The sequence below is a fragment of the Cynocephalus volans genome, chromosome 2 (genome assembly GCF_027409185.1).
Source record: "Cynocephalus volans isolate mCynVol1 chromosome 2, mCynVol1.pri, whole genome shotgun sequence".
Taxonomy (NCBI): domain Eukaryota; kingdom Metazoa; phylum Chordata; class Mammalia; order Dermoptera; family Cynocephalidae; genus Cynocephalus; species Cynocephalus volans.
Window position 1 is genome coordinate 189,710,030 of NC_084461.1, and position 21,542 is coordinate 189,731,571.

General features: G+C 40.4%; 1 protein-coding gene across 1 annotated transcript; it reads right to left on the reverse strand.

Annotated features, from left to right (window-relative positions):
• Positions 1–10,572: 10,572 nt before the first annotated feature.
• On the reverse strand, positions 10,573–15,044 carry RPL6 (ribosomal protein L6). The gene is made up of 6 exons (XM_063086131.1): positions 14,808–15,044; positions 14,619–14,717; positions 13,392–13,535; positions 12,844–12,892; positions 12,077–12,261; positions 10,573–11,472 (listed from the first exon to the last, which is right to left on the reverse strand). Exons 1-6 carry the CDS (start codon positions 15,042–15,044, stop codon positions 11,320–11,322), a joined length of 867 nt encoding a protein of 288 aa, XP_062942201.1. The 3' UTR covers positions 10,573–11,319.
• Between the last annotated feature and the right edge of the window lie 6,498 nt (positions 15,045–21,542).

Genomic DNA, 21,542 nt, shown 5'->3' on the forward strand with positions numbered 1-21,542 from the left:
AACCACTGCTGAGAGAAATTAGAGAGGATACAAGAAGATGGAAAGATATCCCATGCTCTTGGATTGGAAGAATCAACATAGTGAAAATGTCCATACTACCCAAAGTGATATACAAATTCAATGCAATCCCCATCAAAATTCCAAAAACATTTTTCTCAGAAATGGAAAAAACTATCCAGACATTTATATGGGATAACAAAAGACCACACATAGCCAAAGCAATTCTGAGCAAAAATATTAAAGCTGTAGGCATCACACTACCTGACTTTAAGCTATACTACAAAGCTATAATAACCAAAACAACATGGTACTGACATAAAAACAGACACACTGATCAATGGAATAGAATAGAGAATCCAGAAATCAACCCACACACTTACTTCCATGAGATCTTTGACAAAGGCACCAAGCCTATTCACTGGGGAAGGGACTGCCTCTTCAGCAAATGGTGCTGGGATAACTGGATATCCATATGCAGGAGAATGAAACTAGACCCATACCTCTCACCATATACTAAAATCAACTCAAAATGGTTTTAGGATTTAAATATACACCCTGAAACAATAAAACTTCTTAAAGAAAACATAGGAGAAACACTTCAGGAAATAGGACTGGACACAGACTTCATGAATACGACCCCAAAAGCATGGGCAACCAAAGGAAAAATAAACAAATGGGATTATATCAAACTAAAAAGCTTCTGCACAGCAAAAGAAACAATTAACAGAGTTAAAAGACAACCAACAGAGTGGGAGAAAATATTTGCAAAATATACATCTGACAAAGGATTAATATCCAGAATATCAAACAACTTTACAATAAAAAAACAAGCAACCCAATTAAGAAATGGGCAAAAGAGCTAAGTAGGCATTTCTCTAGGGAAGATATACAAATGGCCAACAGACATATGAAAAAATGCTCCACATCACTCAGCATCCGGGAAATGCAAATCAAAACTACACTGAGATACCATCTAACCCCAGTTAGGATGGCTAAAATCCAAAAGACTCTGAACGATAAAAGCTGGCGAGGTTGCGGAGAAAAAGGAACTCTCATACATTGTTGGTGGGACTGCAAAATGGTGCAGCCTCTATGGAAAATGGTATGGAGGTTCCTCAAACAATTGCAGATAGATCTACCATATGACCCAGCTATCCCACTGCTGGGAATATACCCAGAGGAATGGAAATCATCAAGTCAAAGGTATACCTGTTCCCCAATGTTCATTGCAGCACTTTTTACAATAGCCAAGAGTTGGAACCAGCCCAAATGTCCATCATCGGATGAGTGGATACGGAAAATGTGGTATATCTACACAATGGAATACTACTCAGCTATAAAAACGAATGAAATACTGCCATTTGCAACAACATGGATGGACCTTGAAAGAATTATATTAAGTGAAACGAGTCAGGCACAGAAAGAGAAATACCACATGTTCTCACTTATTGGTGGGAGCTAAAAATAAATAAATAAAATCATACACACACACACACACACACACACACACACACACAAAACCAAGGGGCGGGGTGAAGAAGATATAACAACTACAATTCCTTGAAGTTGATAAGACAAGCACACAGAAAGGACATTGTTGGCTGGGAGGGGGGGAGGGAGGAGCGAGGGAGGTTTTGGTGATGGGCCATAATAATCACCCACATTGTATATTGACAAAATAAAAACTAAAAAAAAAAAAAAAAAGATGACTATTGTTAACACTTTATGTCTCCCAGATCTTTTTCAAAGCATATGTACATACATAGCATCAGTTATTATATCAAACAGTGGCTTAAAATAACAACAATTTTATATGTTTATAATTCTGAGAATCAGCATTTAGGGTTTGGCCTCTACTGGGCAGTTCTTCTGGTCTTGCCTAGGGTCACTCATGTGGCTGCAGGCATGTGGCAGTTTGACTGCGGCTGACTGGCCTAAGGTGGCCTCTCTCACAGAGCTGGTGGTTGGAGTTGGCTCTTGGCAGGTCGTCTCTCTCCATGTGGTCTCATCCATCCTCAGGGAGACTAGCCCGGACTTCTTCACATGCCTGCAACAGTGCCCCAAGAGGGCAAGAATGGCAGCTGGACTAGGCTGGATGTTCCATATCACTTATGCCACATTCTTTTGGTCAAAACACGTCAGAAGAGGTGGAATGTTTGATTCCACTTTTGGAATGATGCAAAGGGGCTAGCGTAGGTGTTCTCAAAGTATGATCCAGGGATCCTTCCATGACAATGAGATCCTTTAAAAGAGATCCGTGAAGTGAAAAAAATTTGTCATACTACTAAGACATTAATTCTCATTTCTCTCCTGAGTGTAGAATGAAGTTTTCCAGAGGTGTAGTATATAACATTTAATATTGCAACAGATTATATGCAGAACTTGACATGAGAATGGAAATATGAAAATCTGTCTTCCATTAGGCCAGACATTAAGAGAGATTTGCAAAAATGTAAAACAATGCCACACTTCTCAAACTATTTTTTGTTTGGAAGTTATTTCTCATTAAAATGTTATTCATATTAACATGGAATAGCATGTCATGTTAATAACTTCTTGATTTTATCAACAGACATACTCACATAATCAAAAACCTCTTTCATGTGTGTAATAATTTAAGATCATAAAGGGCTCCTAAAACTAAAAATGTTTGCAAATCATTGGCTTAAAATACAGGGATAGGAAGATATTTTGTGGCCATTTGCAAAAGCAACTTATCACTTAGAGGTTTTTGTTTATCAAAATGAGATATTGTGCATTTTATTCAGTTAATGCTTGCCACCTCTCAACAAGTTTTCATTTCAAGAGCCAGTCCATATTTAAATTTCCCTGATTACCCCAACATATCCGTTATAGCTGGTTTGTTCAAATTAGGATCCTGTTCAGGATCTTATATTGCATCTGCTTGTGTTGCCAACTTGCTTTTTCCACTCTGACATGTCATGTAGGTCTCTTAGTAAAAAGATTTTATTCAGCTACATAATTGTTTTCAACACGTTACTCTCTATGGTATGGATTTGGAACTACGTTAACTGACCCCCTACTGATGAAAGCTTTAGTGATGCAGTGAACATCCTTGTACCTAAACCCGAGAACTGGTGTGAATCTGCAGGAAAAACAAACTTTATTTTCAACAGAGTAACTCTTCTTCAAAGTTCACAAACACTGATAAACCACACCTCCTATATCATGATACACTTTTCAAGTGGACTGGATCTTGCACTGGCCTGAGCAATGTTTTCTTGCTCCTGGGTAAGGTACCTAGGAAGTCAAATTACCACAATTTTATTCTGGTCAACAAAGCAGAGGCCAGTCACATGGTATGGACGGGAGAGGACTGGATAGGTGGGAAGGGCAGCCCAATAGAACGAACAGCACATGCAAAGGCTCCAAAGTAGGAAACAACAGCTTGAGGAATAAAACAATGTGGTGAGATCATAAAACGAGTGGAAGAGTGGGCTTGAGAGGGCTTTGCAGTCAGTTTTGGAACTGAACCTAAGAGGGATAAGGACTTACTAAAATGCCTGGGCAGAAGAATGACATGTTCAGATTTGCTTCAAAATATATCAGAGCCTATCACTACATGTTAGAATGGCTAGAATTTTTTTTTTTTTTTTTTTTTTTTTTTTTTTTTTAATTTTATTTTGTCGATATACATTGTAGCTGATTAATGCTCCCCATCACCAAAACCTCCCTCCCTTCTCCCTCCCCCCCTCCCCCCCAACAATGTCCTTTCTGTTTGCTTGTTGTATCAACTTCAAATAATTGTGGTTGTTATATCTTCTTCCCTCCCCCCCCCGATTTGTGTGTGTGTGTGTGTATGTGTGTGTGTGAATTTATATATTAATGTTTAGCTCCCTCCAATAAGTGCGAACATGTGGTATTTCTCTTTCTGTGCCTGACTTGTTTCACTTAATATAATTCTCTCAAGGTCCATCCATGTTGTTGCAAATGGCAGTATTTCATTCATTTTTATAGCTGAGTAGTATTCCATTGTGTAGATGTACCACATTTTCCGTATCCACTCATCTGATGATGGGCATTTGGGCTGGTTCCAACTCTTGGCTATTGTAAAGAGTGCTGCGATGAACATTGGGGAACAGGTATACCTTCGACTTGATGATTTCCATTCCTCTGGGTATATTCCCAACAGTGGGATGGCTGGGTCGTATGGTAGATCTATTTGCAATTGTTTAAGGAACCTCCATACCATTTTCCATAGAGGCTGCACCATTTTGCAGTCCCACCAACAATGTATGAGAGTTCCTTTTTCTCCGCAGCCTCGCCAGCATTTATCGTTCATAGTCTTTTGGATTTTAGCCATCCTAACTGGGGTTAGATGGTATCTCAATGTGGTTTTGATTTGCATTTCCCGGATGCTGAGTGATGTTGAGCATTTTTTCATATGTCTGTTGGCCATTTGGATATCTTCCTTAGAGAAATGCCTACTTAGCTCTTTTGCCCATTTTTTAATTGGGTTGCTTGTTTTCTTCTTGTAAAGTTGTTTGAGTTCCTTATATATTCTGGATATTAATCCTTTGTCAGATGTATATTTTGCAAATATTTTCTCCCACTCTGTTGGTTGTCTTTTAACTCTTTTAATTGTTTCTTTTGCTGTGCAGAAGCTTTTTAGTTTGATATAATCCCATTTGTTTATTTTTCCTTTGGTTGCCCGTGCTTTTGGGGTCGTATTCATGAAGTCTGTGCCCAGTCCTATTTCCTGAAGTGTTTCCCCTATGTTTTCTTTAAGAAGTTTTATTGTCTCAGGGTGTATATTTAAATCCTTAATCCATTTTGAGTTGATTTTAGTATACGGTGAGAGGTATGGATCTAGTTTCATTCTCCTGCATATCGATATCCAGTTATCCCAGCACCACTTGCTGAAGAGGCAGTCCCTTCCCCAGTGAATAGGCTTGGTGCCTTTGTCAAAGATCAGATGGCAGTAAGTGTGTGGGTTGATTTCTGGATTCTCTATTCTATTCCATTGGTCAGTGTGTCTGTTTTTATGCCAGTACCATACTGTTTTGGTTATTATAGCTTTGTAGTATAGCTTAAAGTCAGGTAGTGTTATGCCTCCAGCTTTATTTTTTTTGCTGAGCATTGCTTTGGCTATTCGTGGTCTTTTATTGTTCCATATAAATGTCTGAATAGTTTTTTCCATTTCTGAGAAAAATGTCTTTGGAATTTTGATGGGGATTGCATTGAATTTGTATATCACTTTGGGTAGTATGGACATTTTCACTATGTTGATTCTTCCAATCCAAGAGCATGGAATATCTTTCCATCTTCTTGTATCCTCTCTAATTTCTCTCAGCAGTGGTTTGTAGTTCTCATTATAGAGATTTTTCACCTCCTTGGTTAACTCAATTCCTAAGTATTTTATTTTTTTGGTGGCTATTGTAAATGGGCAGGCTTTCTTGATTTCTCCTTCTGCATGTTCACTATTGGAGAAAAGAAATGCTACTGATTTTTGTGTGTTGATTTTGTATCCTGCTACTGTGCTGAAATCATTTATCAATTCCAACAGTTTTTTTGTAGAGGTTTTAGGCTGTTCGATATATAGGATCATGTCATCTGCAAACAGGGACAGTTTGACTTCATCTTTTCCAATCTGGATGCCCTTTATTTCCTTCTCTTCTCTGATTGCTCTGGCTAGTACTTCCAACACTATGTTGAATAGGAGTGGTGAGAGTGGGCATCCTTGTCTAGTGCCTGTTCTTAAAGGAAAAGCTTTCAGCTTTTCCCCATTCAGGATGATATTGGCAGTGGGTTTGGCATATATGGCTTTAATTATGTTGAGATACTTTCCCTCTATACCTAACTTATAGAGGGTCTTTGTCATGAATGAGTGCTGAACTTTATCAAATGCTTTTTCAGCATCTATAGAGATGATCATATGGTCCTTGTGTTTGAGTTTATTAATATGGTGTATCACATTTATTGATTTGCGTATGTTGAACCAACCTTGCATCCCTGGGATGAATCCCACTTGATCGTGATGAATAATTTTTCGTATGTGTTGCTGTATTCTGTTTGCTAGTATTTTAGTGAGGATTTTTGCATCTATATTCATCAAGGATATCGGCCTGTAGTTTTCTTTTTTGGTTATATCTTTACCTGGTTTTGGTATCAGGATGATGTTTGCTTCATAGAATGAGTTTGGGAGATTTGCGTCTGTTTCAATCTTTTGGAATAGTTTGTAAAGAATCGGTGTCAATTCCTCTTTGAATGTTTGGTAAAATTCTGCTGTGAATCCATCCGGTCCTGGGCTTTTCTTTGTTGGGAGCCTTCTGATAACAGCTTCAATCTCCTTTATTGTTATTGGTCTGTTCAAATTTTCTACGTCTTCACGGTTCAGTTTTGGGAGCTTGTGTGTGTCCAGAAATTTATCCATTTCCTCCAGATTTTCAAATTTGTTGGCGTATAGTTGTTTATAGTAGTCTCGAATGATTCCTTGTATTTCAGATGAATCAGTTGTAATATCGCCTTTTTCATTTCTAATTTTTGTTATTTGAGTCTTCTCTCTTCTTTTTTTTGTTAGCCAAGCTAATGGTTTGTCAATTTTATTTATCTTTTCAAAAAACCAACTTTTTGATTCGTTGATCTTTTGAATTGTTTTTTGGTTTTCAATTTCATTCAGTTCTGCTCTGATCTTAATGATTTCTTTCCGTCTGCTAACTTTAGGATTGGATTGTTCTTGTTTTTCTAGTTCTTTAAGGTGAAGTGTTAGGTTGTTCACTTGCCATCTTTCCATTCTTCTGAAGTGAGCATTTAATGCAATAAATTTTCCCCTCAATACTGCTTTTGCAGTGTCCCACAGGTTTTGGTATGATGTATCATTGTTTTCATTAGTTTCAATAAACTTTTTGATTTCCTGCTTGATTTCTTCTTGGACCCATATGTCATTAAGTAGAATGCTGTTTAATTTCCATGTGTTTGTATAGTTTCCAGAGTTTTGTTTGTTATTAATTTCTAGTTTTAATCCATTGTGGTCTGAGAAGATACATGGGATAATTGCAATTTTTTTGAATTTATTGAGACTTGATTTGTGACCTAATATGTGATCTATCCTGGAGAATGATCCATGTGCTGATGAGAAGAATGAATATTCTGAGGTTGTTGGGTGGAATGTTCTGTAGATATCTGCCAATTCCAATTGGTCTAGAGTCTTGTTTAGATCTTGTGTTTCTCTACTGATTCTTTGCCTAGATGATCTGTCTAATATTGACAGTGGAGTGTTCAGGTCCCCTGCTATTATGGTATTAGTGTCTATTTCCTTCTTTAGGTCTAATAGAGTTTGTTTTATAAATCTGGCTGCTCCAACATTGGGTGCGTACATATTTATGATTGTTATGTCTTCTTGATGGATCAGTCCTTTTATCATTAAGTAGTGTCCCTCATTGTCTCTTTTTATGGTTTTTAGTTTAAAGTCTATTTTGTCAGATATAAGAATAGCCACTCCAGCTCGTTTTTCTTTTCTGTTTGCATGGTAAATCTTTTTCCATCCTTTCACTCTTAGTCTGTGTGAATCTTTATGGGTGAGGTGGGTCTCTTGTAGGCAGCATATAGTTGGGTCCTGCTTTTTGATCCAGTCAGCCAGTCTGTGTCTTTTAATTGGGGAATTTAAGCCTTTAACATTAAGAGTTGTTATTGAAAGGTGTTGATTTATTCCTAGCATTTTATTGGTTGTTTGGTTGTCTTAGGTGTCTTTTGTTCCTTGCTTTCTGATTTACTGTTTGGTTTCTTTGTTTGTTGGTTCCTTAGGTTGTAGATAGTGTTTTTGTTAGCTTGTTTTCTCTTCATGAATGCCATTTTTATTGTACTAGCAGGTTTTGATTTTTCTTGGGTTTTTATGGCAGTGGTAGTTATTTTTCAGGAACCAAACCCAGTACTCCCTTCAGGATTTCTTGTAAGGGTGGTCTTGTGGTAGTGAACTCCCGCAGTTTTTGTTTGTCTGAGAAATATACTATTTGCCCCTCATTTCGGAAGGATAGCCTTGCAGGGTAGAGTATTCTTGGCTGGCAATCTTTGTCTTTTAGTATTTTGAAAATATCATCCCATTCCTTTCTAGCTTTTAGGGTTTGTGATGAAAAGTCTGATGTTAACCTGATTGGGGCTCCCTTATAGGTGATTTGACGCTTCTCTCTTGCAGCTTTTAAGATTCTCTCTTTGTCTCTGAGTTTTGCCAATTTGACTATGACATGTCTTGGAGAAGGCCTTTTTGGGTTGAATACGTTTGGAGATCGTTGAGCTTCCTGGATCTGAAGATCAGTGATTTTTCCTATACCTGGGAAGTTTTCTGCCACTATTTTGTTGAATATGTTTTCAATGGAATCTCCATTTTCCTCCCCTTCTGGAATACCCATGACTCGGATATTTGAGCGCTTGAGGTTGTCTGATATCTCTCTCAGATTTTCTTCCATGTCCTTGATTCTTTTCTCTTTCTTTTTGTCTGCTTGTGTTATTTCAAACAGCCCATCTTCAAGTTCAGAGGTTCTCTCTTCAACTTCGACAAGCCTGCTGGTTAAACTCTCCGTTGTGTTTTTTATTTCGCTGAATAATTTCTTCAGTTCAGCAAGTTCTGCTACATTTTTTTTCAGGAAATTGATTTCCTTGTATATTTCCTCTTTCAGATCCTGTATACTTTTCCTCATTTCATCATGATGTCTAGCTGAGTTTTCTTGTATCTCATTCAGTTTCCTTAGAATTATCACTCGAAATTCCTTGTCAGTTATTTCAAGGGCTTCTTGTTCTATAGGATCTAGAGTATGAGATTTATTAACTTTTGGTGGTGTACTTTCTTGATTTTTTGTATTTCTGGTGTCTTTTTTTTGGTGTTTATTCATTGTGGCAGGGGGTTTCACAGTCCACCGGTTTAAGACTAATGACTAACTAGGATGTTGCTGTGGTTGCCAATTTGGTATGGCTCCCGCCGTGACTGCTCAGTTGGCCTCTAGTGTCTTGTGTGTGTGGTTGCCTCGGGTCTTGGGCTTCTCCGGGGAGCCACCTTTCTGGTCAGCTTGTACTCTGCTGGGCTGGTGGATCACGTACCACAGGGTGTGTGATCTCTGTTGAGCTTTCACTTTCTGTACAGGACTTCTCCCCGTTCCGTGTGCTCTGGCCCAGGCTGTTAGATCGTGCCGTGGCGACCCCACCGGGTGTGTGGTTCCTGTCGAGTCTCCGCCTCCCTGGCCGCACGTCTCCCCCCTCTGTGCACACTGTGCTGGGCTGGGGCGTGTGTTCTGCACCCCTCGTCTATCAGCTGGGCCTTCAAGACCCTGCTCAGCACCGCCTCGCCCAGGAAGTCTACCAGGTTTCTGCTAGGCACAGACGACCGGTCTCTCTGGGTGCCTTTGTAGCACTGTGTAGATCTTTTTCGGGTCTTGTTCACCTTTGTATCCCCCCGGTATAAACCGAGTCTAGTGCCCGCCTGCAGCCTGCTCTCCAGCAGGTTCAAGCGGACCTGGGAACTCTCCTACCACACTATTCCCAACCAGAAATTCGTTAGGCTTTTTTCCAAACTGGTGGTCGCAGAGATGGTATCTGCCTCCCAGTAACAGGAAGTTTACCGGGGCGGAGTCCAGGGTGTGGTGGAGTGACAGTCGGCCCGCCCGTACTTCCTAGCCCTCCCAAAACTGGTCGGGACACCCCACACCCACAGCCCTGCCAGAGAACCGCGGAGGGAGTGGGAGAGGAGGTCGGCCCGCAGGGTCCGGAAAGCCCCGCGCCAGGCCAAGCAAATGGGCTCAGTGATGGCCGAGCAGGGCGGAGCTGCCCGCACCTGGGAAAATGGAGGCAGCACCGGGGCAATGAGTGGCCTGGTGGTGCAGGCGGAAGCCGCGTGGGCATCCACCCCCCCGAACAGAGCTGTGCCAGGGATCACTCACAGTGCTGTGCCAGGTCGGGCGCTCGCTCTGTCTCTGGTTTGTTGCCTTCCGTGTTCTCGGCGCTGCCGCCTCGGGCTGTTCAGTCGCGGCGCCGCTCGGGCGCTCCCAGGAATCTTCTTTAATGCCGGCCTGAAACCTCGAATCCTGAATAGGGCAGCTGGCCGCCTTCTTCAGCGCGGCCCCGGTCTCCGGGATCCTGGCTGCATCCACAGCAGCCCTGGCGCCGTGTTCCCTGTTTCAAGACTCACTTTTGCAGCTAAGAATCAGTTCTTTTCCTGCTCCACACTTCAAAGCTGTTGCCTGTAAATGAGGCAGCCTCTCCTGCCGGGGGCAAAGTGGCGTTGAGCCCCCACGACCGGCCAGCAGCAGCAGTCCTCCCTTAAGAGATGGCCAGGGGAAGGTCCACAAGTTTCCCGGCTGCCTGAGGCCCAGTGGCCACCTTTTCCACCTCAGCTACTCCGCGCCAGCCGCCGCAGCCGCCGCCATCTTGAAACCTTACCTAGAATTTTTTTTTAAAACTGAAAATACCAAGTGTTGACAAGGATGTCGAACACTGGAACTGTGATACACAGCTGGTGAGACGCAGGAGTTTGGCTATTTCTTACAAAGCTAAAAATGCACTTATACAACCCAGCAACCCTACTCCCAGGTATTCACCCAAAATAAAACATACATCCACACAAAAACCTGTACACAGATGTTTATAGTGGCTTTACCCATAATCAGCAATAATTGTAAGCAGTCCAAATGTCTTTCAAATGGTGAATTGGATACAGTGATACAGATACAGTGGAATACTAGTAAATAATAATTACTTAACCATGAACATGAACAAATCTCAAAAGTTTATTATGCTAAGGCAGACTTAAAAGACTGCATACTATATGACTTCCTGGAAAAAGGGAAACTACATGAACACAAACTTAATCAATGGTTAATGGGAGCAGGAGCTGACTATAAAAGAACATCAGCCTGTGAGAAAATGGGAATGCTCCACAAGAAATAGCAATGATTGTAGGGGAGGGGCTGGGAATTAAGCACATGTTAAGTAACTAAAGGGGAGGAGGTCTGCAGTCTGAGGAACCCACAGTTGCTTCTCATCTACATAGTTTAGTATCGCTTATTCAGGGACGATTGGGAAAATGCCACTGTTTTATATCGGTAGAGTGTGGGTGAAAAAGCCGAGAAGCCAGACACTAAGTATAAACTTGAAGCGAAGAATACTGATTCAAAGCTGATGAGGAGCAGGCTCTACTGCAGACCCCACTCCCCTCCCATCCCACTCTTTAGAGGAGAGGCAAAAATCCCATTAAGTTGGCAGGGCCAAATCACACCTCTTGGCAGGTAAGTTTTTTTCACCACACCCTCCCCTCCAAAGACAGAGACACAAATGAAATGTATCAGTTATTTAATTTGGTTCTTGGTAAGAAATTTAGAACACCAATTTGTGAGGATAAATTCCATTTGTCAGGGCAAACAGAGATCGCAGGTAGCCTTGGAGCTGAGGAACAGCTTTGATTTTTGGTAAAATTTGCGAGTCCACAGCTTTCTGATCTGCCTTGCGCTGCTCTGTAATCTCGTACTTCTAAATAAAAAGAAAATTAAAACATTTTAAAATAGGCACACGCACACAAAAACAAACAGGCATAAATACTGAACTATGCAGTTCACTAAGGAATCCTACCTCACAAGTGTTCAAGTCCCAGGAATATTTAGAAAACAATTAAAGGCAATTTTGTTAGTCCTTTCCTTGGCAGGCTGAAGTACAACCTGTCCCTTTATTTTTTTGGCAGTTACTGGTAGGGGTTTTCTGAACCCTTTGACCTTGGTGTTTTAACACCATGCTCTAACTAACTTGTTTCTTACATAATAAAAATAGTGAAAATAAGAAAAAAAAAAAAGTAGCTCTCATCCTTTTGTCTACTTTAATATGCAGCAAAGATAAATAAGGGTAAATTCTCAATACAATGACAGCAGTAGTTCCTGGAAGAGTTCCACCAAAACCTCAGGACTCTGAGTTGAGCTCCCAGGCCCCAAAAAGAACTACTGAATTTAGAAGAATCTGGAAAAATACTAAGTATTTCCCAGACATTTCACATTATTTACCTTTTATTTTTCTTCTGTTTATTTTTACACCCAGCTTCAGGGGGCCAGTGCTATCACAGGAAATGACAGAAAAAGAACCTTACCTCTTTTTCTGTGTCGAAGATCTCACCTTCCTGGTGTCTAGGCTTCCGCAGCTTCTTCTTCTTAAAGTATGCATCAGTGAGATGTTTTGGTATTTTTATATTGCTGATATCAATTTTTGTAGAGGTGGCGATGACAAATTTCTGGTGTGTTCTACGCAGAGGAACCCGATTGAGGACCAGAGGTCCTAAGGAAAAAAATTAATTTAGTGAGGGAAAGAGGAAATAATCATTTAAGAACTGACTCTGAGTAGGCACTGTATTTGGAGAAATTTCAAACTGTTCTTTCTACTGCCAGCACACAGCACCAAGAATTAAGATTTCAGTTTGTCCAAGGCTTTCCTTCCCCCACACATCTTTTAAAGTCACCCAACTTGGAAGAAGGTAGTCACTAAAACAAGGTTGGTTAAAACCAGAGGTCTCTGAAGGTAGCTGAGTACTGCTCACACAGAGTGAACAATTCACTTTTTGCCTGTTTAGTAACTCCATCTTGATATCGAGTGACGGACCAATTATACACTTTATGCAGGATGAACTCCTTGGTGCCAGTAGCCAATCATTCCTTATTCTAGGTGGCAGTTACTTCTTGTGTTACTACACAAAATTTAAATACCTGGCTTCATTTAACTAAGATGTATACAAGGCAATGAAATGGGGCGCAGAATCTCATGGCATTGAGAAACTTCCAAGTGGGTGGTAGCAAATGCGTATATTGGAAGCATTTACAAATCCAAGTTTCAGAGAATATAAAAATCTGAAGATCTTCTTACCAGTCACAAGTAGCAACCCACTGCTCAGCTGCTTCAAGAAAACCACCCTCTGTAAATTAAACAGGAAATAATTAGTTTTGGGAAACTAAAAACTGACTTCTGAATCAATCAAATCACAGGCATCTATATTTAGAAAAAGAAATTCTACACGTATATGGCTTGGCAGTTCTGGAAGCAACCACACCAAGCTACTAGGGAATTAACTACGATACAAACATTTTCAAGTAAATGTGTTATTTGTAACAAGTAATATAACCAATAGCAGGAACTGGTTAAGTCAATTATTATAAATTCTGAATTAAACCTGTTATTTGTAACAACAGGAAGATGTTTACACTAGGTGAAAACAGTAGGAAAAACTATGCACAGTATGTATGACCATCTCTATATTGAATGCTCTGCTAGTGAGTGACTGGGTTGTCAATTTTACAGTATGGACCATTCTCACCACCCTGAAGAACACAGGTAAATAAAGGAATCTGACATCCAGAGTAAAAACACTCCAGGTAACTGCAGTGAAGCTGCACAAGCTGAGGTACTTGGCTCACCTTGCCTCTGTGGCGCCCAGTAAGGATGATCAGAATGGTCCCTGGAGTGATGCTAGCTCGCAGTCTTCTCACGTGCTGACTGAAAGGTTTTTTGCCGTGGCTCAACAGCTTTCGAGGAACATCTTCAGTAGGATAATATCTAGGCTGGAGAGAGTCCATGGGTCCCACTTATTGAAATAAGCCATTCAGATTAGGAGAACTGAGTTCTGATGTCAGTGAAACTTCTACTACAATCTTTTTACTTATTTGAAACTTAAATGCCTTATTCACACTATTGCATTTTCATTTCTCATAAGTAGAATTCTGAGATAAAACTAAACTTAAGAGATTCTATATCGTCGTGGCAGTCATTCTCGCGAAAGCTTTTCTGGAGTCCCTGACTTCTATCTAATATAAACTCTTTCAGAAAAACACATGTCCCACACACCACATTTTGCATATTATGAAGAGGGAAGCATGCTTGTTTTCCAATTAAAATAAAGCATGCTCATATCCTCAGCACTTCATCTGATCCTCCCATTTTATCCACAACGGTAAACAAATTGCACAAAGCTAGATGTTAAAACTGCCAGTACATTTATTGTAAAAATAAGACACCATACAAGAACTATTAAGGATACCATGACAATAACTCACAATAACCTATTTCTAACTATACCATATCATTACTTCAGTATTGCTCATCAAACATTAACACCTAATAGGAAAACCAAATCACAAGACGAGAAGCTCACAAGACAGAGAAATCAAAGTGCCATTTTCCCTCTGATGCAGTAATTCTCGATTTGAAGTGTGTAAAATACCTGGGACTGTTTCCATAATGGAAATTACAGAGCAAGCACCAAGAGAATACACTGGGTCTTGCGTGTGGTAAAGGGGGCCAAGCAGCACTGCTCTAGTGGATAAATAAATGTTCTATAGGACAAGCAGTGTGTCCTAGGTTCTATATATTATTCAGTCTCCACAACAACCCTCTGAGGTAAACCTTTATTTCTATTTTATATGTGAAAAGACAAAGCACAGAAAAGTAACTCGACTCATTTAAGATTAAGCAGTAAACGTCGAAGCCAAGTTGCAAACCCAGAACCCTTTACCTGTGCTTAGCAAATCTTTGGTATACAGAAACTTGTATAACCAGAAACTTGTATAACTTTATACACACACAAAAAATCTTAACAGTAATGAGAGCTTAAACTAAAAATCCAAACAGTCTCCTCCAAATCTTACCATTTTGCGAAGTTTAACCACCCGGGTACCACCATTCTTGTCACCACCAACTGGTTTTGTGATAGTAGCAGGAACCTTCTCCTTCTTCTTCTTTTCAATCTACAAGGGCAAATATGCATCAAAAAGTCAGAGGCAGACAAAAACCTTGAGGTTAAAATATAATGTCCAGTGGTTTCCCTCATCTCTTACCCTGGACTTATTCGCTGAGTATTTCCTCTTGTACATGGCCTTTCTGGAATACATAGCAGATCGGGAATATCTGCCAATTCCTCTAACGAGGACAGGATTTCGGCTGCAGTGGGGCTTCCCCTTCTTGGGCTTTTTAGCCTTGAGGTTAGCCTTTTTAACCTTGCCACCGCCATCAGCCTTCTTGGCTTCAGGTTTCTTCTCCTTAGCATCCGGCTCCTTAGCTTTTTCACCCGTCATCTATCAATTAAAAAAAAAAAGAAGACATATCAACAATCACCCATAACAAGGCAATACATAGATGGGCTGGGCTTCCCAGACTAGAAGTCTTCCTCCCTCGAAATACAGGCTTTCCTCCCAAACTCCACACCCCTACTCCAACCCTCATTATGGTTAATTTCGGGGTTGTCTCCCCGACACATTATAAACTTTCTGAGGATGTGGAAATATCCTACTCCCCTAAGATATTTACTTAAAACAGAATTTTTAACAGTCTCTACAACTAGCAAGCAGCAAGACTAGAACTTGAAACAGTTTGCTTTCATGACCTTTGCTCTTAACTTTCAACACCACTGTCTCATTCAAGAAATTCGGTTTAGAAGGTGATAACACAAAAACGAGCCCAAACTCAGTCTAGACTGAAAAATGCTCAAAGACCAACAGACGACTTCCGGTTGTGGACGTGGAAAGACGGCAAAGAAGCTTTTGGCTTCAGCCCCAAATCCCAACGTGGCTGAAACAAGCTCAGCGGCGTCTTTTAGAACATGGGCCCAGGATTCCGGAGAGCGCGCCCTCGCCCTGGTCCTCCTAGCCCCGCTAGCCCGTTACGGGTCCCTGCAGGGGTCCGTTCCCACTGCACAGGAGGGTGCCAAGCAGCCAGAGCCTCCCCGGAATTCCACCTCAACCTTTTCGCCCCCCGCCTCAAACCCCAGCGAAAGAAATTAAGCGTCTGGGGAGGCCTCTCAGTTGGCCTGGGCATGTCCGACTCCCGTAGGTGTCGATTTGATGCCCTCCAGGTTCGGATGGCGAAGGATTTGGGTCCTGAAATCGAGTCTTGCATATAAGACCGCCATTCTTACCTTGCAAGACGGGAAAGAGAACTACAGTCCCGGCTTCCGGTCTATAAGCAATCATGGGAGGTGTCGAGTCTCACTTCCTTCCGGATCTGGGGCATCATGGGAAATGTAGTACTCCTATATAGGGAACTATTTTTTGTAGTAAGAGGTGGAAGGTAATTTTTTTTAAAGAATCACTGGCTTGCCTTTAATTAATTTTAACCTTTTAAGATTTTAAAGGTGGAATCAACCAGGTGAGGGTATAGGGCAAATAATTTTCCAACACTTCTCGTGTGAACTTAAATTTTAGATTTTTCTTTGGAGTAAAACTGACTCTTCACTGTTAACAAGGTTATTTCTGAGTTGCAAAAATTCTCTCTCGGTTTCCCCCACTGTATTCTTCCATTCAGTCTTGGCTGCCATAATTAGACAGAAAGCTGGAGGGTACTTTTTTCTTGCATCTGTGGTGGAAACCTTAAGCAGCAGGCAGTAACTGCTTTAGGTGTCAATAGATGTACAGAATAGTGAAATTCTGAAAGTATCTCTGGGAACCGATCTAAGATTGCATTTTTGGTTTTGCTTACTAACCATTTTCACACTACCATTTGCACTATAAGAATGGATAATGGATGAAGGACATATTCTCCAAGTAAAGTGAAATCTTTCCAGTGAAAGGCTAGTTGAGAATCTTCCACAGACATTTTCTCAACAGTTGGATTAATGCCTACATCCCCTAATCAGACTGTAGACTATGCTCTATGGGGGAGAGTCAAAGAAGCTAGGATTTAAAATACATAAAATAGCTCTCTCAGCTCCGCCATTTTCTTATAAATAAAATAAATAATAAATAAATAAATAATAAAATGCATAAAATATATTCCCACTCTCAAAGAATACACAATCAAGGAAAAAGCACACAAAAAATTAATAATTATAAATTATTTCTCCAGGGAAATTTAGGAAAGTTTTATGGAAGAGTTCACTTTTGTGTTGGGTTTGGAAGAATAAATAAGAAATTAGGCAGATGAAAGTGGCAGTTGGAACAATAAATGCAAATACACGGAGGCATATAGGAGCATGGTCACTCATTCCTTCTAGAGGAATTTACCGGACACTTTGTACTCAATTTCTTCATTTCTAACATGGGGATAACAATAGTACTTCCCTCATAGGGTTGTTGGGAAGATTAAATAAATTAATATGCACAAAAGCACTAAGAACCATACTGGTATTCGATGTGTGGTAAGTTCTATATAAATGTTAGCTTTTGTTATCACCGCCACCAACACCACCATCAGTATCATCATCACCAACATGGTAGTTGTTGATGAGGTCCTACTAAGCGCCAAGTATTCCACTAAAGTTTATGCACCAGAGATAATAAGAGCAACTTGCATGCTATGTGCGAAGAACTGTACGATGTGCCCTGCTTTATCTCATTTAATCCTACCAACAACCTATAAAGGATACTATTGTGAGGAAACTGAGGCTCAAAGAGGTTAAGTAACTTGCTCACCTCGTAGATCTGATTCCAAAGATTGCACTCGTAACCATTAGGCTGTAAAGATTAAAGAGATAATTAATGAAGATGAATAAGAGAGTTATTGGCTCATATTGGAATTAAAAATAAGAATAGGGGCTGGCCGGTTAGCTCAGTCGGTTAGAGTGTGGTGCCGAAAGCATCAAGGTCCAGGGTTGTTGCTCTCTGTATCAGCCAGCTGCCAAAAACTAAACAATAGTTATTATCTTTTGCAAAGTACACAACACAGTATATCTGATAGTCATTTACCACGTCAGAACCCTTAAGGTGAAATGTACACATTTGTGATACCATCTGGCTTGAATTTTCCATTCTCTTCCATTTGTCTTTGGCTGGTGGCTAGAGCTTTTCACCTTGATATCTTCAGATCCAAATCACCAGCTTCATGGCTTTGTCTCTAGGAGTCATTCACCCTTTTTTTAGTTCTGGTTGTCTGAGGTTGCAAATACAGTGATAAGATGCCCCTGAAGGTCTCAGAGGTTCGAATGGAACCTTTTAGACCCCAATGAATGCAGTTGCCACTCCTGCTGAAACTTGGTTCTAAACCAGTCTGCCCTCCATATAGATTAAGGATGAGTGTGATCCTAATAGACTGCATTTTATGCCAGTTTAGGATTATTCACTGTTCATTATGTATATCACAAGGAAAAGCTTGGACACTGCTCTTTTTTGAGACTAGGAATGTCAGCAGCTTCCTGGACAAAGCACCTCTTAGAAACTGCTGCTGCAGAAGTTGTATCGCAGTGAATGAAATGCGGAGTTGCTTACTTTAGCCCCTAAAGCACTCTGACAATCTCTGAGATTTTCCCCCAGTAAATGCCCGGAAATATTTGTTAAATGACCTGCCATTGAAATAAAAACACAAGTGAACCCCCCTCTTGTGTTTTGTTGTGGTATTGCACAACTTACAATTCATTAGTTAGGTAAAATATCAGCAATGTTGGTTATAAAGTAAACATTATTATTAAGCACTTGATTTTACCATATATAAAATGTTGTTAAATTTGTGCAGTACTTTAATCACAAGGCAGACATTTTGCAGACACTAAATCATTTTTTTTGGGGGGGTGGCGGAGGCTGGCTGGCCAGTACTGGGATACGAACCGTAACTCTTGACTTTGGTGTTATAACACTGCAGTCTAACCGACTGAACTAACTGGACAGATGCTAAATCGTTTTAAACCTCAATGTAACTTTACTGTGAAGTAAGAATTTAAGATAAAAGAACCACGGTTCGATTACAGTAAATGCAATAAATGACTTACCCATGGTCACACATATACTTAAATTGAATTATACATATTTGTGCTACAAAAGAGCACAAAACCAGTAGGTAGATGAGCTGCAAAAAGGGCACTTGTAGTCTGGGACCTACTTGCTATATGATAAGCCATTGCACATCTGCATTCTTATTTATAAAATGGGGAGGGTACTGACAATATTGATAATATTAAGGTCAACATAGTGATTCAGTCACTCACTCAATAATTTTCTCATTTGGAAGTTCACGGAAGCACTATTTTTGGTGTAAAAAAAAAAATCCCCCCAAAACTCACAAAACCCTGGAAATAATGAAATCAAAACACAAATATATACACACATGTATGTGTATATGTGTGTATATAACCTATACATACTATGAATCCATAAGTACATACACATATTATGAACCCATTTAAAAAATAAAATAGAAAAAAATTCTTATATGTATGCTGTATGTGAGTGAGTGTGGGTGTGGGATGTGTGTGTGTGCTTGTATAGGTACAGAGAAAAAAGTGGAAGGATACATACCAAATCATTAACACTAGTGGGATTGGGGTAGGGAAGATGTATACACTGAGGAATAGAGAAATTTACTGTTTTTATTTGGCTTGTTGCAAGAAACTTGTATTACTTTTGTAGGTAGGAAAGAAATTCAAATAAAGTATGTCTAAATGAATATGTCTTAATATTGTTTGTTATTTGTCAGGCATTGTGCTAAGCTCTGGACATATCAGGAGGAAGAAGACAATGACTTTGTCTTAAAAGGAGCTCATAATCTAGGGGAAGAGACAGAAGAGTCAACCAACAATGATGTTGAAATGTGTTAGGTGCTGATAGAGGCATGAACAGGCAGCCCCAAGAGCACAGGAAGGCAGCCTCTGTTTTATTCTCAGAAAGTGGTCAAAGGGTGTATGCAGAGAATGTTTCCTGGAGGAGCTGCTTGAGTTGGAGCTAAACTTTGCATGATACTTAGTTTTCCAGGTGGAGAAGGGTTTGAAGAATATTCCAGGTAGAAGGAACTAAATTTTGGAAGGCCAGGATGCAAGAAACAGCAAGAGGCCTTTGGAAACTGCCAGATTACATATATGTGAGGTTGCTGGCATACCATGTCTATAAGGGCCTGATGTGCTTAATGGAAGGTTTTCAATTTAATGATGAAGGCTTTGAACCTCCTTCATAGAACAGGGAGTGACATGATTAGATCTGTATTCTAGAAAGATCATTCTACCTGCAGAGTGTACAGAACGTAGGACAGGCTAGGAAGGTAATGGTCCCCGCACTCAAAGAGCTTATAGTTTACTTTGGAAAAAAGACAAATGATAACCAGTATTTATCAAGTGCTTACTTGCTTACTTTTCCAGGCACTGTTCTAGGTACTTCACAAACCTACCTAGGGGGTAGGTAGTATTTTGATCCCCACTTAACAGAGGAGGAAACTGAGATGCAGAGGAGTCAAGTGACTTGCCTATGGACACCCAGGCAGGAAGGTCAAGAACATAACCCCACATGATCTGCCTCTTAGATTTATGGTGAAGGGGCTGGCTGTTTGCTTAGCTGGTTAGAGCATGGTGCTGATAATACCAAGATCCATGGTTTGATCCCTGTGCTGGCCAACTGGCAAAAAAATAAATAATATAAAAAGATTTATGATGGAATGTATTAAGTTCTAAGCTAGGGTAGGTGTCTTGGTAACCATCTAACTTGAACTGGGAGAATCAGGCAAGGCTTCCTGTCCCAGAGGAAGTGGCTTCTAGTCTGAGAAGCAAAAACTAGAGTTCACGTGGGGGGAGGTCAGTAAGTCATCTTCTTAGTGAAGCCTTCGCTAAAGTACCCTATTTAAAATGTTAATAGTCACATCTTCCCTTGTCTTTTCTCCATAGCCCCTTTTTACCTCATGTAGCATATATATAAAAATTATATATATATAAATTTAAAATTCATTTTTATAGAAAAAAAATAAATATATATTTTGTTGTTTTGGCTGCTGGCTGGTATGGGGATCTGAACCCTTGACCCTGGAGTTATCGGCACCGTGCTCTAAACAAGTGAGCTGACCAGCCAGCCCTATATTTACACACACACACACACACACACACAGTATTTAAAACTTATCTGAATTACACACACACACACACACACACACACAGTATTTAAAACTTATCTGAATTACACACACACACACACACAGTATTTAAAACTTATCTGAATTACACACACACACACACACACACACACACACACACAGTATTTAAAACTTATCTGAATTACTCTAGCTTCTCCTATGAGAACACGGGGATTTCTGTAGTTTTTGTTCACTGTTATATCCCCATAGTATAAAACAGTGCCTAGCAGGAAGAAAACACTCAACAGATGCTGCATTATAATAACAATTTGCAATTATAAAGCACTTACTATATAGGCAAGGCCCAGTTCTAAGCATTTTGCATGTTTAATCTCCACAATAACCCTATTAAGAAAATACAATTACCATCTTTATTTTATAGAAATGAAGGAATGAAGGAAACTGAGGCTCAGAGAAATTAACTTTCCCAAGGTTACACAGTGGAGCGGCGATTTGTGGAACGAAATGAATGACTCGATTTGGAAGTAAGCGCGGGGATGGCATTGACACCGCGAGAACAGATGCAATCGGTCCGTGGGGGCGTACAAATGAGCACGCAACTCACACACTAAAGACAAGGTTTAAAGGAGGAAGTTCCCCGAGGTTGCTTGGGGAACTGCGCAGCGGTGGCTCTACTGAACCACCGAACTGCCATTACCAGCCGCTGTTCAGTCCCCGGCAGAAGGGAAGCAGGAAGTGGCCGCGAGCGTCGCGTGGGGGTGACGTCACGGTGGCGCCGGCGGCGAAGGGCGGGGGAG

Excerpts from the sequence above, each read along its gene's own strand:
- RPL6 (XM_063086131.1), bottom strand. The coding sequence starts at position 15,044 with ATGACGGGTGAAAAAGCTAAGGAGCCGGATGCTAAGGAGAAGAAACCT. Across the intron at positions 13,536-14,618 it reads TGGTTAAACTTCGCAAAATG|CCTAGATATTATCCTACTGA; the intron begins GTAAGATTTGGA and ends GACTCTCTCCAG. Across the intron at positions 11,473-12,076 it reads TCTTCGACACAGAAAAAGAG|AAGTACGAGATTACAGAGCA; the intron begins GTAAGGTTCTTT and ends CTTTTTATTTAG.